Source organism: Phascolarctos cinereus, unplaced genomic scaffold (genome assembly GCF_003287225.1).
Source record: "Phascolarctos cinereus isolate Bilbo 61053 unplaced genomic scaffold, phaCin_HiC Scaffold_7;HRSCAF=346, whole genome shotgun sequence".
Classification (NCBI taxonomy): domain Eukaryota; kingdom Metazoa; phylum Chordata; class Mammalia; order Diprotodontia; family Phascolarctidae; genus Phascolarctos; species Phascolarctos cinereus.
The window spans coordinates 16,254,793-16,277,620 of record NW_027556180.1 but is presented as its reverse complement, the minus strand read 5'-3'; the positions used below and the strand labels follow the sequence as shown (position 1 = coordinate 16,277,620).

Below are 22,828 nucleotides of genomic sequence, written 5' to 3'. Positions count from 1 at the left end.
AAAAGTAAGCTAGTTTTAGTTAAATGTCATAAATTAATGGGTTTGTGAATTAATGGTAGCTAGGTGGCACAGTGGATAGAGTGCTGGGCCTGGAGTTAGGAAGACTCATCTTCATGAGTTCAAATCTGGACTCAGATACTCACTAGCTGTGTGACCTTGGGCAACTCACTTCACCCTATTTGCCTTGGTTTCCTCATCTGTAAAATGAGCTGGAGAAGGAAATTGCAAACTTCTCCAGTATCTTTGCCAAGAAAAGACCAAATAGGGTTACAAAGAGTCAGTTATGTTTCAACAATAACAGAAGCATACCACTTTGCTCATTTCTTCCTCTTAGTAGAAAATGCTAACTGATTCTCAGACGTTTCTCTCTCCAGGGAGGGAAAGGGGAAACTCAAAGATCACCAAAAGATGGACAGGTCATCTTTGGTCTCCCTGATGCAAGACCCAGCATCAAGTACAGATTCTGTGCCTAGTTTTTCAGTCATTTTTAGTCGTATCTGATTCTTCATGACCCCATTTGAGATTGGTCTTGGCAAAGGTATGGGAGTGATTTGCCATTTCTTTCTCTAGCTCCTTTTACGGATGAGGAAACTGAGGCCAACAGAGTTCAGTGACTTGCCCAGGATCACACAGCTAGTAAGTGTCTGAGGCCAGATTTGAACTTGGGAAGATGAATCTTCCTGCCTCCAGGCTTGGTGCTCTGTGCACTATGACGACACCTAGTTTCCCTCTCTGCCTAGTTAGTTCTCAAGAAATGTCACTTCTGTTACATTTTTTTCTGAGGTCTTCCTGTACAAAATGTTGAGGTACCAGTTGTAAGGATTTATATGGGGAAAAGCAATGGAAACTCACCTAGCATTTATTCCACTCCTAGTCTGTGCAGAGGGGAAGGCAGCAGGGCATAGCTGATAGAAAGCTGGCTTCGGAGTCTGGAACACCTGGCTTCACGCTCTGCCTTGGACATACACTAACTGCAGGACCCTGGACAGCTCCTCTGCACTCCCAGGCCCCTCTCTAAGGCTACATGTTGCAGATTTCTTGATGTGCATTGCTATAAAGTATTTCTTCATTGAGAGTTTCTTATAGTGATGAAATCACAGTCCTGGATTTAAAAAAAAAAAAAAGAGGCACCGTGGCCTGAAGGTATTGAGAATACAAGGACAAAAACAAAATAGTCCCTGTCCTCAGGGAGCTTACATTCTAGTAGAAGGGTTGAAAGAAAAGGGAAACCAGATTCTGTGTGTAGAAATACAATGTACATATATCTTGGTGATTACTTTGCATTGATATAGTAAATAACATACATATATATGTTTATATGTGAATATGTATATAAATGCATATATGTGTACATCATCTCCTTGATAGATTGTAGACTTGCTTGGGGGCAAAGACTGTTCATCTTTGCATGCCAGCCGCCAGCACAGTGCCTGGCACATGGAACTTTATAAATGTTTGTTGATTTCCTGATAGGTTATGCTTACTTTTCCACCTGAGTCCAAGCCCTCATCACTTTGTACCTCCTTCTGGCTTATCTAACCTAGGCATCATTGCCAGTATACTTCTGTAATCCTCTGGTTAGTTCTCATTTCATCTCTATGGGTACTATCTCCACCGATGCCAACAGTTATCCCTGCATGCCTTAGCAGGTAATAACAAATTACTGACATTTATTTAGTGTTTGAACATTCACAAAGCACTTTGCATGTATGATTCAGGGGGTAACAGCAGTGACCTTGGATTCAGGAGGACCTGGGGCTGAATCTTGTCTCAGATTCTTACTAGCTGTGTGACCCTGAGCAAATCACTAAACTTGTTTCTACCTCAGTTTTTAAACTTGTAAATAATGATATTAGCTGATAATAGTAACACTTGGGGTTGCTATAAAGATAAAATGAGATACCTTATCATAGGACTTTGTGAACCCTAAAGTGCTATGTTATTTTATATGAGGTTCATTATAACTCAGTAAAGCAGACATTATTGATATTGTCCCTATTTTCCAGATGAGGAAAATGAAGTTTCCTGTTCTGCCCATGGTTACACAGGTAGTCATTATTGGAGTCAGAATATGATCCTGGGTCCCTCCTGACTCCATGTCTGAGCCTCTTCCCGTAATACTCTCTAGCTTCTCTTGGGTTCTTATGGTCAAGAAAGTTTGTCATCTGGTGGCCAACCTTTCCTAATGTAGGCTTACCCTTGGACAGCGTGTGTCCAGTCTGTTGCTGAAACTTCAGGTCTTTCCACCTTTATTTCTTCCGTCTGTAGGAAATCTTTCCTGATCCCCCTGGCCACTAGTGCCATCCCCTTTTAGATTGCCTTCCCTCTGTACTGCATATATCTCATATGTACTTGACATGTTGTCCTCCTTGTCACAATGTATGCTCCTGGAGGGCAGGAACTGTGTGCGTGTCTTTGGGGCCTCTCTTTGTATATCTAGCCCTTAGCCCAGTGTCTGACACAGAACAAGCACTGAATAAATGCTTAGTGACTGCTTGGTAAGACTTATGTATTGCTGACACAGCTTTCTAGAATCTAGGTTCACCCCTGCAGTATGATGCATCCCAGCTGGGCTCTTCTGGAGGACCCCATTATTCTTCCTAAAGTATTGCTTTCATCATGTCACTCCCCTGCTCTGAACCCTCCTATGGCTCCCCATTGCCTGCAGGCTGAAGGTCAAGCTTCTCACCCTGATAATCAAGACCCTCTATAGTCTGACTTTTACTTTACTTGTCCAGCCTTATTTCCCATGACTCCTCTTCACCAGCCCTCAGCTCTACTTAAGCTAATTCAATAAGCATTTATTAAACATAAAGCATGACATGTTCTTTTCCAACCACATTCCCTTGCTCGTGCTGTTACCTTTCCCCTAGAATACCCTTCCCATTCTTCTCCACTTATCTAAAAGCTTATTCCTTGGGCCAAGTTCAAGTTTACTTCCCAACATGAAGCCATCTTTGACCATTCCTGCCCAAACAGAGGAAACATGGCTGTAGTGGGAAAAAAAAACACTGAACTTGTAATTTGAGGGAAGGAAAAAGAAGAGAAGGGAACACACATTTATGTAGTGCCTACTGTGTGCCAGGAATTGTGCTAAGTGGTTTTTTTTTTTACAAATATCATTTCATTTGATCCTCACAGCAACCCTGCAAAGTAGGTGCTTTTACTATCCCCATTTTATATGTAAGGAAACTGAGGCTGAAGAATGTAAAGTGACTTGCCCAATGTCACACAGCTAGTGAGTATCTGAGGATAAATTTGAACTCAGATCTTCCTGATGCCAGTTCGAGGACTCTATTACTGTGCCATCAGCTGCCTTGAATTGGAGGATGTTGGTTCAAATCCTGGCCCTCCTACTTACTACCTGGGTCACCCTGGGCAAGTCCCTTGACTTCCTAAGGCCTCATTTTTCTGTATTTAACACATTGGTATGTGTAGGGGTTGAACTATAAGTGATCTCTTGGGTTCTTTCCACCCCTAAATCTAATATTTAATATTCAGTCCTTAGCACAGTACTAGCATCCTTGAGAGTAGAAACTCTTGTCTTCTATTTCTTTGTACATCTCTCACTATCTTTCAGAGGACCTTGCACATGGTAGACCATTGTCTCTAGTAGAATGTAAGCTCTTTGAGAGCAGGGAGTATTTTATTTTTGTATTTGCAGCCCCAGCTGCCAGTATAGTTTTAGGCACATAGTAGCATTCAATAAAATGCTTGTTGAATTGAATGGTAAATGCTCAATAACCATGCTTGCTTCCTGGGTTGCCTAGTGGAAACTATGAATTAATTTTTAAGAGTCAATCAATAAACATTTATTAAGCACCTACTATGTGCTGGGCACTGTGTTAAGAGATGAGGATATAGTGATGGATTAGTTCTAATCTATGCATACTCCTTTGTGTGATAAGGAGATAGATGATCTCAAAGACCCTTCCAAGCTCTAACATTCTATAGTTCCTGTACACTTTCTCTCTCCCGATGCTTCTTCTAATCAAGGGTACAAAGGCAATCTAAGCTGATGGCTGACCTGTAGAGAAATCTGCCCTATGACCTTGGTCTCATTTGCACCAAGCCCTATCCAATCGAGTTAAGTCTAGACCTTCCCAATGTGGAAATATGGTTTGTGTGATTTCATGTGTATAATGGGTATCATATTTCTTGAGTGCTCAATGGGGGGAGGGAAAGGTAGGAGGGAGAGAATTCAAAACTGAAAAAACAAACAAACCAACCAAATTAGGTAATAGGTCATTTCATTTCTAGTCCAGTCTCCTATCCAATATGCCTTATTCTTTTCAATTCCACGCGCAAACACTGCAAATTAAAATTGTTAATTTAAAAATGGTTTATTCTCTGTGATTCAAAACAAAGTATTTTTAGAAGTCTTATTAATTTTAGAAACTCACACAGTCAGCAAGCATTTATTAATCAATTCCTATGTGCCAGTTACTGTGCTAATCATTAGAATTACAAAAGAAAGACAAAAAACTCCCTTCCCCCAAGGGACTTACATTCTAATATTCATATCACTATATATATATTCAAGATGTATATGGTGTAAATGGAAGGCCATCTTAAACATGCCTTTGCATGATCCATCTCAAAACAGAGACTGTTCTGTGACATTAAATAACTTTGACTTTGGTATTACTGGTTTTTTGAGTAATAAACAACTTCCACAGAAGAAAAAAAAATTCAAGCTTAGTTTGATCTAGCAACCAATGTTCTATTTTAATTTGTAAGACTTTCAATCATGGCTGTGAAACGAAATTTTAGAAGCATTAAAATAAGACACCTTTTGAAGCTTGCTGTTTTAAAATTAAGAAAACTTTGGCAGAGCTTCTTTGTGATGAATATAAATCGAAATGACAAATGCAAGTCAACATGAGTCTCCTAACAGAAAGCATGATGTTGTTACTTAGAACAAAGGAGAGCTTTGGGAAAGCATCGTCGTGATGGGTTTACTTTCCTTAAAGCTTGAGTTAGCTTGCATGACCTGACTGGGTGCCAGATGACACATTTCCTTTAGCAGCGCAGTTTCCACAGTTCCCAGTTGTCTTTGGTTGCCAGTCCAGTGTGTGGTGACATCAAGATTCCTACTAGCTGTTGTGTGCCTGAACCAGTTGTCTTTCACTTCTTGGAGCCTTTGGTTGCCAATCTGACATTTTGTCTGACCTTGAGATGTCTAGTAGGCGTCACATGCCTTTGTTGAGCAGGGGTTAAACATATGCTCATCTCCTTTACAGTTGAAAGATGCATGAGTGTAATGCAGTCTGGGACCCAGATGATCAAACTGAAGAGTGGAAGCAAAGGCCTGGTACGGCTCTTTTACCTGGATGAGCACCGCACGCGGCTGCGATGGCGGCCCTCCCGGAAAAGCGAGAAGGCAAAAAGTAAGGTTGACCTTGTGGGTTCACTTTCTGCCTGGGGAGAGCAACACATTAGTGATTCCTAAGCTTTTTTGGTGCCATGGAGCTCTTTGGCAGTCTAGTAAAGCCTACTGATTCTCAGGGTTTTAAAGACATAAAATAAAATACCCAGGATTGCTCAGGAAACCAATTGTGTTGGAAATACATTTATCAAAATATAGCAAAAAACCCAAGTCCACAGATCCCCAGGTCGAGACTCTGTAGGATAAAGAGATCATGTGAGATGATATTTGTCCCAACTTCCGATCTTACTGAAGGGAGTGGGCACAAAGAATTGGTCACTGCCCTTGGCAGACAAGAGGTTGATTTTTAAAAATTCCCCATAAACATTGCAGGAATTCCTGAAGTGTGGATTTCTTTAGTTTTCTTTTGTTGTTGTTATCCAGCAAACATTTTTGATGTTAAGATGCATCATATGTGGCCTTTGGATTTATGGAAAAAATTGACCGGTGGAAAATAATAGGTATTTGATTGCCCCCTTTGCCCCTGGGACATGTAGGCTGGTAATAAGAAGAAAGAACAGTAATAAGTGTATGGGGGGAGAAATTAGGAGAAATATGTGCACCCCAACCCAATTGGTTCAGCTGAAAAACAGAATGTGAAATTGGAAATTTGCTGAATGATGCCACAGGGTTTAATGAAAGAGAAATAATGTTGTTGGGGCTGTGGTTTTTGTCTGTTTGTTTTGTTTTATTTTGTTTTTAGCTCATACCTCAAATTACTTTCCAGACTGACAGAAAAGTCCACAATCAGGCTTTTTGTTTTATAGTTTGCCCTTTTCTAGTTTCTGCAATACCACAGTGATCACCTAAAAGGCCCTAGGGCTTTGATTAATAGAGAGCAGGGGTTCTTAACCTGGTATCTACAGTCTCCCAAAGGATCTGTGGATACATTTCAGGAAGTCTGTGAACTTAGATTGGGAAAAAATACGTCTTTGTCCTTACTGACTTCCAACTGAAATTTAGTACTTTCTTCACTTATGAATGTGGATAACAAAACATTCTCTGAGAAGAGGTCATAGGCTTACGGAGGCTGACAGAGGGGTCTGTGACCCCCTAAAAAGGGTGAGAACCCCTGAGAAACTATCAATTAAGAACTGGTCCAAATACAATATTTCATTGAGAAAATTACTCCTAAATTACTACCTGTGCTTCTATATACCTCAGATTTTCATGGAGAAACTCTTTCTGAAAGCTGAGTCTTAAACGGCCCTCCTCAGTTTTTCAGTTAGCTCTAGTCTTCTGAGTTGAGGCAAGATGCGTAGTAGATCATGTGCAGGGTCAGTAGAAAGTCCTGGGTTCAGATCCTACCTCTACCATTTCTCAGTTCTAGTATGACTCTGGGCAGCCCCTAACTTAACTTCTTAGAGCCTTAGGCAGCTCCCTTGGACTTATCTACCAAATCATAGATGAGTTTTGATGGGGAAGATCCCAATCTATGCTCCCCTGCCTCCGACATTTACTAGATGGGTGATGCTGGACAAGTCACCTTACCTCTCTGAGTCTCAGTTTCCCCATCTGTAACATGAAGGGCTTTGACTCAGTGGGCTCTGATGTCACTTCCACTTCTAAATCTCTGCTCCCATAATGACCAAAGGTCAAATGTATAAGGGTGTGAGAGAATTTGTGTGCTTACCACACTTCTGCCTTTTGTGAGCCCGTTGAGTTTAATTCTGATCACTTATAAACTGGGGGAATAATTGATCGGATCGTGTTTTTGCTGCAAGCATGAATTCAACAGACGTTTATTGCACTCCTGCTGTGTGAAGGAACCATTTAATGCTCCCAAGCAATGGTGGCCTGTTGCTCCTGGGAGGAATTCTCTGGGTGTCATGGAAGGAACCTCAGAAATTATGGAGCCCAACTCCCTCATTTAGAGATGAGGAAACTGAGGCCCAGACGCATTCACACAGATAGTCGGTGTCACCTGCTGGCTTCCAGCCAGCTTCTCTGACTCCACAGTCCATGCACTTGTCCTTGTAACAGTCTTAGTTGGAGAAACCGTATTAGAAGCTCTTTGAAAGCAATGACTGAGCCTCAGCGCCGGTCTAGCACACAGAAGGAGCTCCGTAAATTCATGCTGGGTGAATGAGCTCTCCCGCAGTTGGAGGGGCAAACTGTAGAAGGCCAGCACCTCCTCTTGGTTTGATTCCTTCCTCCCCCTCTGAATCTCCTGCAGGTGGCTATTATGTTTGCTGTAACAGCCTGAGGTTGTGGATAGAGAAGTGGCCTTGAAATTAGAGAGAGTCATGTAACAGCAAGGCTGTTCGATGACGAATTGTGAGTGACTTTAGCTCTTCTCAGCAATACGACGATCCACAACAATCCCAAAGGACTCATGAGGAAGCATGCTATCTGCCTCTAGAGAAAGAACTGATATTGACTGAAGACTGACTGAAGCATGCTATTGTTCACCTTTTTTCTTTCATTCGAATCTTTTTGTACAAAAATGACCAAAATGGGAAGGTTTTACATTAAAAAAAAATTTAGGAAGACCTGGGTTCAGGTCCTTTTTCTGACCTTACTTGCTGTGTGCAAGTCACTCACTTTCTCAGGGCCTCCCTTAACCCTAAGACTGTAAGCTGCAGAGAAGATGCTGCCCTGCATTGGTGGAGGGAGGTCTGGTGGAACCAGTGAAACCACAGGTGCAGCATCTATTCCATGTAGTATGCTTATGGTATTTCCCAATCGCCTTTTTACTAACCCAATTTCCCCTGGTGGTGGTGGGGCCTCATGTGGTTTACAAGGAGTGTTCTCCTGCCTCTCTCAGGGATGCTGCTTTTCCTGGGAGGCCTCTCTGAGGACAGGGCAGTGCTGGCATTTTATTTGCTCCCGTCTGGCTCTGGCCCAGATACAGTGGCCCTTCCCATGTTCCTTGATCTCCACGTGTATCCTCACTAGCTCTTTGTCTCTGAATTCCCTTTCCTTCACAGTAATTATCGATTCGATTTACAAAGTCACTGAGGGCCGGCAATCCGAGATCTTCCACCGACAGGCTGAGGGGAACTTTGACCCAAGCTGCTGTTTCACCATCTACCATGGAAACCACATGGAGTCCCTGGATCTCATCACCTCCAACCCCGAGGAGGCGAGGACCTGGATCACTGGCTTGAAGTACCTGATGGCTGGAATCAGTGACGAGGACTCTCTTGCCAAACGAAGGAGAACTCACGACCAATATCCTTTGCTGAGATCTCAGCTCCTAGGCCACTGCTGTGGATCTCAAATAGAAAGGGATCCCTGCAGAAAACCAGAAGTTAACATTATCTATGTTGTACTATGTCTTTATTTTATTAAGTATTTCCTCTGGTTCTAGCCAAATTCTAGGCAACTCTCCAAGACTGTTATAGAGCAGGGACCAACCTTTTTTTTTTTAATTGATTTTTTTAGGGGGAGGGGGAAATATTTTATAATTTATATATAAAATCTCAGTAAGAAACCATGTAAAATGACAGGAATATCCACTTTACATAATAATAATAATAATAAAATATAAATTAAATAAATTATATATAAAACATGATTATACATTATAATAAACATATTTACATAGTTTAATATATAACTACATAATAGATAATTATAATAAAATAAATATTATAAATAAATAAATGTGAATTCCAAGCTTCTTTGGTAAAAGAGATTTTCTCACCTTGGTCTTTCCATAGCAATGAAATTACAGGTCTAGGCCCCATGCCCATCCTTAAAACTTTGGTTCTAATGTGCCTCTGTTACTTTGTTTTCTTAGATTTGAAGCTCAAAGTTGGGCCTTCCCTCTCTCCGTTGTCATGCCTCTATGTCCCCCTCAGCCCTTGGCACCATCAGCATAGAAGCTGTGGAGGTTTCAGACTGCCTGGGCTCTGACACAAGCTTCTTCTATCACCCATAACTGTTGTTTTCAGGGAAGCCGGAGTTTAGCTCACCCTCCTTCCATGCCGCCCTCTTGGCCAAGAGCGAGGAACCTCTCGTAGATGTTTTTGTCTTCAGAAGAAGCTTTCAGTCGTCTCCCATAAAGCAGTGCACTGATCTACAGAAAATCTTTTTCCCCCGCTTTCTTGGACCAGAGTCTCTTTCCTTGGCTGTGGAATGGACCCTGAGCAGAGTAACAGTCCAGAGGAAGTCAGATTGTTGCGGGTTGTTATAATGATCATGATAACAATACGAGTTATTCAGAAGTGATTTTAAGATTTTCAAGGCCTCTTCCATAGCACCTTGGATCTAGAGCTGTGTCCTTAGAGCTCATTTAGCACAACCTCCTCATTTTACAGATGAGGAAACTGAGGTCCGGGGAAGTGAAGCAATTTGCTCCATTGCTCACATGTAGCAAGTGGCTGAGATTGTAGGATTCTAGAGCTGGAAGGAACCTCAGGACTAGTCCTCATTTTGTAGGTAAGCAAACTGAACCCAGAAGGTTTAATGACGTGCCTGTGATTGCACAGTTAAATTATGGAGGCCAGCTTCAAACCTGAGTCTGCTCAAATCTAAGGCCCACCTTCTGTTGCTGATAGATATATAAGGTTGGACTTAGTGATGAGGCTACTCAGAGTAGTAGCAAAAGCCCTGGACTTTTGTCAGGAGATCTGGGTGGGAATCCTGCCTCTGACACTTCCTAGCTCCTTGACCATGGGCAAGTCAGCGGGCCTCGGTTTCATCATCTAGTGTGTTGACTTCCCAGCTCACAAGATTCTTGTGAGAAAATTGCCTTGTAAGCTCCAAAGCACCAAGTAAATGTGAGTCTGTCGTTAATGAGACTCCCTTGCTCCACTGGAAAAGCTCAGCTTGTATCCATGTCCTTAATGGAGAGGATTCTTGTGGTTCTGCAGGTCTGTGACCCACTTGATCTACTTGCAGGGTTTGAAAGGCTCCCTTCTTTTGGGGATTAAAAAATAATGATACAGAGTAGCTAAAAAATCCTGCCCTGTGTTTCGAGATGCTTGTTGGTAGGAAATGTGATGGATTTGTATTGATCCATTTGAACGAAGAAGCATTTTTAGGATATTCAGCTGGGCTCGGGTGCAGTGAACACACTCTCACAAGCAGAAGTCTGTGCAGGCATACATATATACATATATCTACTTTGTATCTTTTTTGTAACCATCTTAGACTTAGATACTCATGAGCAACAATAACAATTGCTAACATTCATTTGATTGGTAAAGGTTTGCATAGCGCTTTATAGTATTATCTAAATTAGACCTGCTCAGTATAAGACACTACGCCAAGCATACAGCAGGAGAAACGAAACAGTCCCTGACCTGAAGGAGATTATATTCTCCCAGAAGACACACTTTGGGGGTACTTAATACCTGCCAGTTGGTTGCTTTGAAATGTAGCAACAAATGCTTCCCTGCCTCCTTAGAAGTCAGCTGCCCCCCCCCCCCAAGCAGCAGTTAAAATGGCATCTTTTCTGGGGAAGATCCCTTGCACTTCTTCCAGGATTCGGCCCATGCATTATAGGTTGTTTTGTTTTTGTTTTTGCTTTCGCCTCTTACCTCCTGCAACTTTGAAATTTTATTTCAGGGAAATGTTTCCTCACCTTGGATGGCTAGGGAGGATGACATCCCAAGATACCAGGGCATTTCCTGACACGTTGACTCACTATCCTTGAAGTAGCTACACATCACACATACCTCCGTTTATTACATTCACGGACAGTTTTTAGAAGCTGCTCATATTTGTTTGTGTCTCTCTTCTGGGGACTGACAGCTTGTCATGTTTGTATTAACAAGGTTGGCAGGTTAGGAGCTGCAGCATAAAATAACTCTGAAAAAAGCACCAGCTAGAAAGAGACCACAGCCCCAGTAGTCACCAGGAGACAATCTCACTAGAAATTTGATAGTTGCCTGTGCTATCAGAGGAGAGAGGAGATAGGTAAAGGAATTAGTTCAAATAAAGTGGGCAGGGAAAGCAAACATCAGCTGAAGTCATGGTCTGGTAAAAAGGGAATCCTTCTGATACACATAGATCTGCAGAATTTAGCATAGGCCGTCATGACTGTATGAAATCCCTAATTGGACACACAGATAATTACATTAACTGAAGAGAATATAGGTTCTTTCACTATTTATGGATTTCACTTAAGATTAAGAATTTCAATGGTGAATAGATGTTGAACATAGAAGATAATAAATCTTACATGGTAAAAAAAAATCTCTTTAGTTTAAAATGCAATATGGTGCCTCCATGTAAACATAGACATATTGGACCAATAAAAATGACACTATATCCTTTGCTAAAAAAAATGGATAATAGGAATAAATTCCTTGGTCTGGCATTCAAAGTTCTCTACACTCTGTCTCCCACCTACTTTCTCAACCTTATTTCACTCTACTCCCTTTAAAATAATCTATGTTCCAACTAATTTGACTACTAATCATCCCCTGATGTCAGCCTGTTTATTGCTTGTGTCAGTCATGTGGACTGTCCCTTACTCTTGGAGTGCACTCCCCCCAATCTTTCTACTTATTGAAATCCTTCACCCCTCCAAGTTCTACCTCAGAGGCTACCTGTTCCATGAAGTGTTTTTTTCTTGAACCCAGGTGAAAGTTATTTTCCCCAGTGACAGCTAGGTGGTGCCAGAGTGCATAAAGTACTGAGCCTGGAGTCAGGAAGACTAGAGTTCAAATTCAGTCTTAGGTATTTACTAGTTGTGTGACCCTAGGCAAATTGCTTAACCTCTATCTACCTCAGTTTCTTCATCTCTAAAATGGGGATGATGATAATACTAGCACCTACTTCTCAGGGTTGTTATGACGATAAAGTGAGATAATAGTTAAAAAGCACTACATAAATGGGATAGCTAGGTGGTACAGTGGATAGAGTACAGGGCCTGGAGTCAGGAAGATTTATCTTCATGAGTTCAAATCTGGCCTTGGATGTTAGTTATGTGACCCTGGGCAAGTCACTTCATTCTGCATCAGTTTTCTCATCTGTAAAATGAGCTGGAGAAGGAAATGACAAATTTTTCCAGTATCTTCGCCAAGAAAATCCCAAATAGGGTCATGAAGAGTTGGACACAACTGAAAGCAACTGAACAACAACAAAAACTACGTAAATGTGCAAGCTATTATCACTCTCCCTTATCATTTTTTTCCAGAGATTTTTTTTTTGAGCTTTTCTTTTTCCTGACTGGGCTCTGAGACCCCAGTGGCCAGTAACTATGTTGATATTTTTCGGTTTTGTATTGTTAGCACCCAGAATCATGCCTGGCATATAGTAAGCACTTGATAAATGTTAGTTGAATTATGTTCCATACTGTGTTAAATTACAGACTCCTTTGATATCTTACACTCCCACTGTGTTTTAAACATTGCTTCCCAGTTTCTGGCTAGAAAATCTATCTGTTCTTTATTCATCTTAACCATTCTCCATTTCATGTAACCAGAAGAATCTTCCTTTTTTGATTTTCTGGGCATATTAAATATGAATAATTTACTCGGTGCTTCCTTGGAAAGGTCCATGTCGTCCTTAATCATGAAGAACAGCTTTAAGATGTCAGAATACTTGACTTGCAATTGATTCTTCTAATGTGTATGATATTGCTAGAGGGAAGAATTGTGTGTGTGTGTGTGTGTGTGTGTGTGTGTGTGTGTGTGTGTTTAAACCAAATCTTTATGTTTAGAGATCATAGTATCATGGGATTTAGAGCTAGAATAGGTGAGGAAACTGAGGCCCAGAAATTAGTAAGTGAATTGCCCAGAGTCATACTGGTAGTAAATAGCAGGGTTGACATTCAAATCCAGGAATCTTTTCACTATAGCAAGAGAAGAGAAAACAGTCAGGTCCAGAAAATCTGTAGCTTGGAGGAGAGGGGAAACTGACCATAGTTCTTGGCCTCCTCAGTCCTTTCCTGCTCTTGATTTAGAATCCTAATGTTATTCAAAAAGGGCTGTATTCCTGACCAAGAGCCTAATCCTAACTTCAAAAGATATTGAAATGACTGCAAATGCCACAATAAACTAAGACTTGTAAGTCATGTCCCTGAACTCTAAACATATAAAACATGTTTAAATACATTTAAAAGATAGTCTCATCAACTTAGTTTAATTCATTTATCATGTATTTATTATTCGCATTTAATTCATTTATCATATATTTAATTTGGGGCAGCTAGGTGGCACAGTGGGTAGAATGCCAGGCCTGGAATAAGGAGGACATGAGTTCAAATATGACCTCAGACACTTCCTAGCTGTGTGACCCTGAGCTTAACCCTGTTTGCCTCAGTTTTCACATCTATCAAATGAGCTGGAGAAGGAAATAGCAAACCACTCCAGTATCTTTGATAAGTAAACTCTAAATGGGGTCATGAAGAGTCAGATATGACTGAAACAAGTAAACAATAACATTTTTTATTTAATTAATTTATCGTTTATTTATGAGATCCTTGGGAGGCAGGCTTCCATGTGAGAAATGGAGTGTGAGACTATAAGGAACCTTAGGGAGAAGTTATGCCTGAAGCTCTGGTGCTGGAGAGACCACTGGGTGGGCAGTTGTGCCTGAGGAAGGAGCCAGAGAGGAGGGGAGCTTGGAGCAAGGTGAAAGCACAGAGAGAGGGTGCTTGAGGCTAGGAGCTGGGGGCCTGGGTTCTTTAGCTCCAAGGGCAGTTGAAAAAATGAAGTGCATGACTCTTCACCAGCTGACTGCTGTAGATGTCATAAGTAATAACATGAGTGTGGTTGGCAAAGTTGCTGAGTGTGAATTGGGTTGCTGTAGGCAGAGCAAAGGTGATTCAAAGACTGTCCGGGCTTCTCTTTCTCTTTGGGAAGTTTGGAGGAATATTTCCTTGACCTTTGTGCCTCACATGGGTGAAACAGACCTTTGAGGAGGCTGACAAGAATGGGGATGGCTTACTGAACATTGAAGAAATCCACCAACTGATGCATAAACTCAATGTGAACCTGCCTCGGAGAAAAGTCCGGCAGATGTTTCAGGTAAGCTGCGTCCATAAAGACCAAGGCGAAAGGGAGTTGGTGGAGAATTCTACGAAAGGCCCATGTCAGTGTATCCATGGAGATGATGGCAGGTAAGTTGCACTCAGGAAGGATCTGGGTTCAAGTCCTGTCTATGACATATGTTGGCTGTGTGGCTTTAGAGAAATCATTTAACCTCTTGGTGCCACAAGAGATTTTCTAAGATTCTAAATTACAGAGGAGTAGCCTATCTGCATTTCTGGAGGGCATCCCCATACTAGGAATTTCCCTCACTGATGAAATCACAGATATAGAGTTTTTCCCTCTCCCCTCCCTCCACCACCACAACAAATAATAGCAGAGAGATTTACTTTGTTGGAGAAACCTGAATACCTTTTCCTCTTCCTCTCCAGCAATATCACCCTGTCACATAATGACTTTTATTTTTTTTTAATTGGCAATCCATGAAAGGGAAATTAATACAGTGGCCATGTCTCATTCTAAAATGCGCATTTTTATTCTGACATAATAAGATGTTGCTACTTGAGTCATAGAATCTGAGTTGCAGGAATCGCAGATGCTGTCTAGCTCAACCTATACCTGAATGAGAATCCCAGTCACAGCATACTTGAGAGGTGCCCATCAAACCTTGACTATGACAGGAAACCTGTCACTTTGCCTTGGCTGCACATCCTATTTCCTACCAGCTCTAGGAGCTAAGAAGGCCTTCCATCCTAAATCTGCCTCTCTGTATCATCCACTCATGGCTACTAGCACTGCCCTCCAAGGCCAAGCAGAATAAATCTAAGCCTCTTCCAAATGACAGCCTTTCAAATACTTAAAGAGGCCACTACTTTCCATGTTCATTCATTTCACTTTTAGACAAGATTTCACTCAGACCTGAAGGTTTTCAAATGTCTAATCAGTCAAGAAAGTAATAGAGCCTCTTGGCCTGGTACAGTCTTAATCAACAAGAGATAGGCTGTCCTGTATTCTGGCTGCATTTGTGCGCCCTTGCTTGTATATGGTCTTCACATGCAAGCTCATATTTGGGGGGAAAAAAGCCTTAGTAGAAACATAACCAGTAGACCCAATTTCCAGGATTTGCAGAATTTCTTCCTTCCATTTATCAAGGGTACCCATGAATCAAATTCTTTTACAGGCTTTTGGACAAAAAAATAACAGTTGTTGGTATTAATAACTAGCCTCATATAGAGACTTCATGGAGAAGGAAGTCTTCCTCAAAGGGTTTATTTTTTTTTATTGTGTGATAAGCAAACCTTTATTTCTTTTTTTAAAGCCCAAACACTTTTAGCAATTCCATGTTTAATTCCATATTTCAGCTGAGAACATTTCCCAAATCCACATTCTTAAAAACTATTTACTGTGTGCTCTGATTCAACTCTGTACAGTGGGAAGGAGAATGAAGCGTTGTGCCTGGTTCAAATTCAGACCAGGGAGGTGGGTGGGAAGGATGCATAGGGCAATCCACCTGAAGCTATTGTTGTTCTGGGAGAAAGGGTAGTCTGCCCCCAGAGAGTCCAGTCTGTGTTCTACAGGGATTGGGAGACCAGAGAATTATAGATTTAGAGATGGAAGAGACATGGGAAGCCACTGAGCCCAATCCTTTTATAGATGAAGAAACTGAGGCACAGGAAGATAAAGAGACTTCCCCAGGGTCACACAGCTAGTAAGTATCAGGATTTGAGTCTTGTAGGCTCCAAATCCAATACTCTATTTACTACACTGCCTAGCTGATTAAGGTAGGCACTGGGAAAGGAGGTCGCTATGGTGATGGGAACCCAGGCAGTTGTGCCCTGTGGCATTATGGGTCAGCAAAGGATGGCTAGATGTGGAGATGGAGGTTGTCTTTGGGAGGAAGCTTGCCTCCCCTTCAGATGGCCACACCTTGGAACAAAGCCCTGTTCGCCTTGTATTCTTCATAGCCTGGACAGTAGGTCACTCAGGCCAGAACACAGAAAGGTCTCTCTTTTAAAAAAATGGTTAATTAATTTATTTTTAGTTTTCAACATTACTTTTATAAGATTTTGAATTCTAAATTCCCCCCCTCACTCCACCCTCCCCAAGGTGGCGTGCATTCTGATACAGGCTATTCATGTATGATCATATTTAACATAGTTCCACATTGGTCATGTTGTGAAATAAGAGTTGGAACAAAATGGAAACCGTGAGAAAAAGAAAACAAAAGACAGCAAAAAAAAGAAAACAGTCTACTCCGATCTGCACTGAGACTCCGCGGCTCTCTCTGGGCGGGGGCAGCGTTTTCATCAGGAGCCTTTAGGACTTGCCTTAGTTCACTGCATTGCTCAGAAGAGCCCAGTCTAACAAAGTCGGTCACGGAACTGCGCCGTGTACAGTGTCCTCCTGGTTCTGCTCACGTCACTCACCATCAGTTCATACAAGTCTTTCCAGGTTTTTCTGAAGTCTGCCAGCTCACCATTTCTTATGGACCAATAGTATTCCATTACATTCATATCCTACAACTTGTTCAGCCATTTCCCAATGGATGGGCATTCCCTCCATTTCCAATTCTTAGTCACCATAAAAATAGCTGCTATAAATATTTTTGTACATGTGGGTCCTTTCGCCTTTTTATGATCTCTTTGGGATACAGACCTTTTATGGTATTGCTGGATCAAAGAGTATGCACAGTTTTTTTTATAGCCCTTTGGGCATAGTTCCAAATTGTTCTCCAGAATAGTTGGATCAGTTTACAACTCCACCAACAATGCATTAGCATTCCAATTTTCCCCCATTTTCTCCCACGTTTATCATTTTCCTATTTTGTCATGTTAGCCAATCTGATAGGTGTGGTGTGGTACCTCAGAATTGTTTTAATTTGCATTTCTCTAATCAATGATGATTTAGAGAATTTTTTTCATATGACTAGAGGTAGCTTTAATTTCTTCATCTGAAAACTGCCTGTTCATATCTTTTGAGCGTTTGTCAATCGGGGAATGACTTGTATTCTTATAGATTTGGCTGTAAAAATTGTTTCCCAGTGTTCTGCTTCCCTTCTAATCTTGGTTGCATTGGTTTTGTTTGTGTAAAAACTTTAATTTAATGGAATTGAAATGATACATTTTGCATTTCATAACGTTCTCTATCTCTTGCTTGGTCATAAATTCTTCCCTGGCTCTCTTAAAGAGGACAATGACTCATCCATATAGTGGGTGAAGGCTCTGTTATTTTTTGTCTGACATACAAAACTACTGCTAATTTCATTATAAATTTTTCTGTTTGAAAAATGAGAGACCCAGAGAAGATCATGACCTCCTCACCAAATGAGTTTATGTGGTTTTCCACAAATCACTGTGAACAAAGAGGACTCCAACCTTCTTTGTGTGGAGTTAGCATTAAGATCCCCCAATCATAGGCTGCTAATAAAGGACTCAGCAACTTCCTCCCCATTTCCACCCCCTTCCATTTCAAATCTGTTTGTTGATCATGTTTCTTTCCTTTAGAAGCTGGTGAAACAGAGGGGTCTTTTCAACCTTTGCTCCCAGGCTCAGCATGCTCTCTGTGATGTGTTTTGGCTCAGTCCCAGCCTCAGTCTGTCAAGGCAATCATGCCTCCTCGTGGGTCTGTTTCCCTTCTGCCTTTCAGGAAGCCGACACTGATGAGAATCAGGGGACTCTGACGTTTGAAGAGTTCTGTGTGTTTTACAAAATGATGTCGCTGAGACGGGACCTCTACTTGCTGCTTTTGAACTACAGTGACAAGAAGGACCACTTAACTGTGGAGGAGCTGGCCCAGTTTCTGAAAGTGGAACAAAAGGTAAGAGCCTATGAGATGGACGAGTTGAGTGAGTTCTCATTTCTGCCTGAGAAAGCTGTTGCTAGTGATGACAAAAGGCTGAACTTGGAGATGGAAATGGGAGGACAAGGTTGGTTTCCAACACACGCACACACATGTGCATGTTTTATGTTGAAGATACTTAGATCTGGAATTTTTTTTTATGCTCATATGGATCATAACCACTCAAAACCTTCACGTGTCTCTCCATCTTCAACTTTTATCTCTTTATGGCCTAGCACAGTGCCCAGCTGTTCAAGTACTTTCAGTCATGTCCCACTCTTCATTTAGGATTTTCTTGGCAGAGATACTGGAGAGGTTTGACATTTCCTTCTCCAGCTTATTTTACAGACAAGGAAACTGAGACAAACAGGGAGAAGTGACTTGCCCAGGGTCACACAGCTAGTAAGTGCCTAAGGCCACATTTGAGCTCATGAAGATGAGTCTTCCTAATTCCAAGTGTGACACTCTATCCACTGTGCCACCTAGCTAGAACAATGCCAAGAGAAGGCACTTAATAAATGCTTGTTAATTGATGCAATGGAAAAAGCACAGTGAAGAACTGGGTTCAAATTCTACCTCTGAATTGACTCCCTACATGGCCTAGAGCAATGACTTAGCCTCCCTAGAATTTATCTTCTTTAGCTCTAAAATGAGGGGTGGATTAGAACAGGCCTTCTTAAACTTTTTCCACTCTCGACCCCTTCAGCTTTTCTTAAACTGTGGATCAGTTTAAGAAATGCTGGATTAGAATACTCACAAAGTCCCTTCCAGCTCCAGATCTGTAATTCGATGGTTTCATGAGTTTAAAAAAACATCCCCACTGGTTGGTCAGTCTTCTGATGAAGACCTTCCCCATCCTTTATGAATGGGTCCTTGGATGGTACAGTCCATTGACATGCCTGTGACTGATATCACTTTTAGTTTGGCAGGGTTTTCCATTCATTAATCCACTCACCTAGTGCCAGAGGCTGCACTGTGCCATGGGAATAGAGACAAAAATGAAACAATCCATGCCTTCCAAAAGGGAACAACCCAAACACAGAAGCACGAATACAAACTATAGACCAGGTAGATACAGAGTAGATTTGTGCGGCAGAGCTGATAGCTGGTGGTGTGGATCAGGGTGGAGATGGAGCTTGAGCTGAGCCTCGAAGGGAGATATGGGTCCCCACAAGGCTGAAGTGAGGAGGGAGTGTATCCCAAGCACTTGAACGATATTGGTAGGACTTTGAAATCTCAGTCACCTCTCAGATTTGATATGAGGCATGTCATAGTAGGACATTAGGGATATCACAGACTTCAGAAGCTTCAAGGAAAGGAATGGGAAATTGAATACCGGCCTTAAAAGACAGTGAGGCCATTTCTATGTGCCGAACATGTAGTGGGGTACAGAAAGTACCTTCCCTCTGGAGTCTAAGGACCTTGGTTCAGATCCCACTTGACACTGTTTTTAATTAATATTATGTAGACTGAGTATGATTTTATTAAATTTCCTGGGCACTTTATTAGTGTAATAGAAAAAAAATCTATAAAATAGTGTTCCTAATTTTTTTTAAGCTTTTGTGCTTTGTTATGGAATTGTGAACTTGGTCAGACAGCATAAAGATGCTTTTCTTTAGCTAATCTTGGACAAAATCACCATCACTCATTTTGGATTCAAGTTTGACTTATGTGGAACAACTGAAGTGATAAATTTTCATTTAGAAATCATTCCTCTATCCTGAGTTTCTCTATTTTTTCTTTTCATTCCTTATCTCAGAAGGCTGTGGGTTGTCCTTAGCACAACCCAAACCTGTTCTAAAATGAAAAATTCCCAGATAGTTGGGGAGTGTAGTATTTGAGCACGTCAGTAGAAATCAGCAGTCAGGCTGACTCCTTTCAAACCTCCGCTGCCTGAAACTATCAAACATTTTTTATTACATTTTTAATATAATCTCGGACTTGTTCCTGGTATGAAGGCTAGTCAAGAGCAACAGTTACGTCAAATAATGAGAGTGTGATTTGGGCAGGGGGAGGGGATGGTGGCAGATTCTGCCATCCTTGTGTTTATTGACAAGAGGAGAGTATATTTAGGAAGGACAGGTTTCATGCTTCTCCTTTCAAATCCTCATCTCAGTAAAGAAAACTTGACTGCCCGGGGTACAAGCTTTTTCCCCTTATCTTTTTTTTCTTATTGTTATTGTGCTCATGCCTATGTGTGTTATGGTCTTCATGTAGAACTAAAAAAAACCATTTGGAACCTTAGAGACCATTAACTCTTATTGGAGATAAGTAGTTTGAAAACCACGGTCCAAGGATGAATTAATTAGACTGCCTTGGTCATTGTCTCTCACAAGGGAAAGTTCTCCTAGCCTGGTGCAGCAGAAGTAGCATCAGATTGGGAGTCCAAGGACCTGAGATTGAGGCTTGCCTCTACCACCTATAATCTGGCCCATCTGGAATGTTTTTGGCCTTGGGTGATCAATCAGCCAATAAATATGTATTAATGTCTCTAGGTATCAGTTGCCTCATCTGAAAAATGAAAAGGATGAACTACGGTGACCTCTGTGGTTCCTTTCAGCTCAAAATTCTCTAATCCCATTACAACCAATTAGTCAATCACTAAGTATTTATTAAGCACTTGCTATCTGCCAGGCACTTTGTTAGGTGCTGGGGATAGACATGAAACTTCTCCTGTCATCTGAGGTATACAGTCTTTTAAAATATAGAATTCTATTTTGTATCAAGTCTTTTGAGCACCAAAAGTACCTTCTAAGAATTCATTTTGGAAAATGCATCTTTTTCATCCCAAGCCATCTAACTTGACATTTTACCTGCTTTCCAAGAACACTGCCACTTGAGGGCTAGCATGGTCTTTAAATTTAGGCAGAGCAGACCTCAAGATCTCCAGACTGGCATAATGTGTGTCTGGCTGCCACTAGACATGTCCATGCATGTATGCGCTTGGGTAAATTTTTGGTTTTTGACAAGTTCCTGTTTCACTTTTAAATTTAAGATGACATTCCCCAGAGAAACCTTTGATTCCAGGTTAAGAGTACCACACTAAGAGAAGTCCCTGAAGGAAAATAAGAGACCCAAAGGAAGTGAGCCTTGATATGATTCACCTTCCCTAGGAAGCTGGCTTTTCTTCGATGCTGCTCCTCTGGTTTAGCGCATGTATTTTTCAGATCACCACTGCCATCAGGGAATTCCTATTTACTTGCTGTCTAATATTCCAAAACCGCAGGCTTACATTTCACTGCAGCTGGATGGCCTGCTGGGGACAATGACAGTTACACCTGACCAAGGGTCACTGCCCCCTTGTTCTATTTTATTATACTCCAGTTGAATGAATACATTTTAAGTTGGGAAAAATGTCTTGGCCACAGTAATTCAGTAGACTTGTGAGAAGTAAATGTGGATGCTGCCTGTGGCAACTTACTTTCAGTATCTGAATCACTGTTACAAATTAGCCTGGACTCTACTCTCCTAGAATCTGAAAAGAATTAAATTGCAAAACATGTTGGCTTTCAAGGAAAACAAGAATTTTCATCAAAACTGAAAATGAGATGGTCCCTTTCCTTCCAATTGCTGATGCTTTCTGCCATTGAACATATCCTGTCTGTGTCAATGATGAGTAAAATATTTTGATGATTTATACACTTAGAAGGACAAGTGCTCTCTGGGTCCAGAACTGAATTAAGATGAAGGGAGTAGGTTGGCTTGTGTCTGGGAGCTGGCACGGTGCTTGTAATGCTCACTTGATTAAAAAATAGCCCACCCTCTAATCCATCATCTGCAGTGTTCTCCTGGGAATGTTTGATGGTTCTGATTCATGGAGTCTCACGATCTTTAAAGAACCAAAACTGCAGGTGACTCAAAGGGCAGTGGAGAGATGCATGTTGGGTGTTAAGCAGGTGGTAGTCTGTTACCGGCGATGACTTATATGCAACATATTGCATCAAAGAAGATGGGATAGTGATGTAGAGAGAGCACTGACTTACAGATGCAGTCTGAGGGCTGAAGTGGTACCTCTGGAATTTCAGAAGCCCAAGACAAAGGCATCTAGTACTTTGGATAGATCTGTTATGGAGGATTTAGGAGAGGACCCAGACAAGCATCCCATGGGAAAGGAAGATGGGGACAGGTTGTGAGCCTCTCCCACTGAAGAGAGAGTCCACTTTGATGAGAGTCCAACTCAAATGAGTAGGGAGCAATATATATTTAGAAGGGTCTGTGCATTCACTTCAGAGGTACAGATTATAACCCCTTTCCATGCCAATGCTACCATTGGGCATGCCTCTTTACATACATACATGCATATATACATATACATACACACACATGCATCCATTCTGGGCCATCTACTTTATAGAAAGAACTTCCAGCCTATTACTCGGGACCAAGTATTTGTTAGTGCTTCTTTCCCTCCTCCTCTTCAACATTTTCTTCCACCTTTTACCTTCTTGGTATAGAGAAGACTAATACCCTTCTATTGCTTCAGACCTTTTTTCTCCATTGTTTTTACCTTGAAGTCCACCCCCCCCATTTCCTCTCTCAGATAACCTGGAAAGTGGATACTCTCTCCCCTTTACCTTATATTTTTTCAGTAGTTACTTGGCCATGGGAAAAAGGCAAATACACCCTCTGCAAGTCACTAATAAGTACTACTTGCCCTCCATGCTTGCTGGAAGTA

The 22,828-nt window shown here is 41.4% G+C and overlaps 1 protein-coding gene across 1 annotated transcript in view; it reads left to right on the top strand.

The window, feature by feature from the left end:
* The window catches only part of PLCH1 (phospholipase C eta 1), a 247,255-nt gene that overhangs the window by 157,113 nt on the left and 67,314 nt on the right, over window positions 1-22,828 (top strand). Inside the window, exons 3-6 of the mRNA XM_020988921.2 lie at window positions 5,244-5,390; window positions 8,359-8,602; window positions 14,226-14,355; window positions 17,962-18,132. Of these exons, the coding sequence (XP_020844580.1) occupies window positions 5,244-5,390; window positions 8,359-8,602; window positions 14,226-14,355; window positions 17,962-18,132 (692 nt within the window). The remainder of the gene's footprint in view (window positions 1-5,243; window positions 5,391-8,358; window positions 8,603-14,225; window positions 14,356-17,961; window positions 18,133-22,828) is intronic.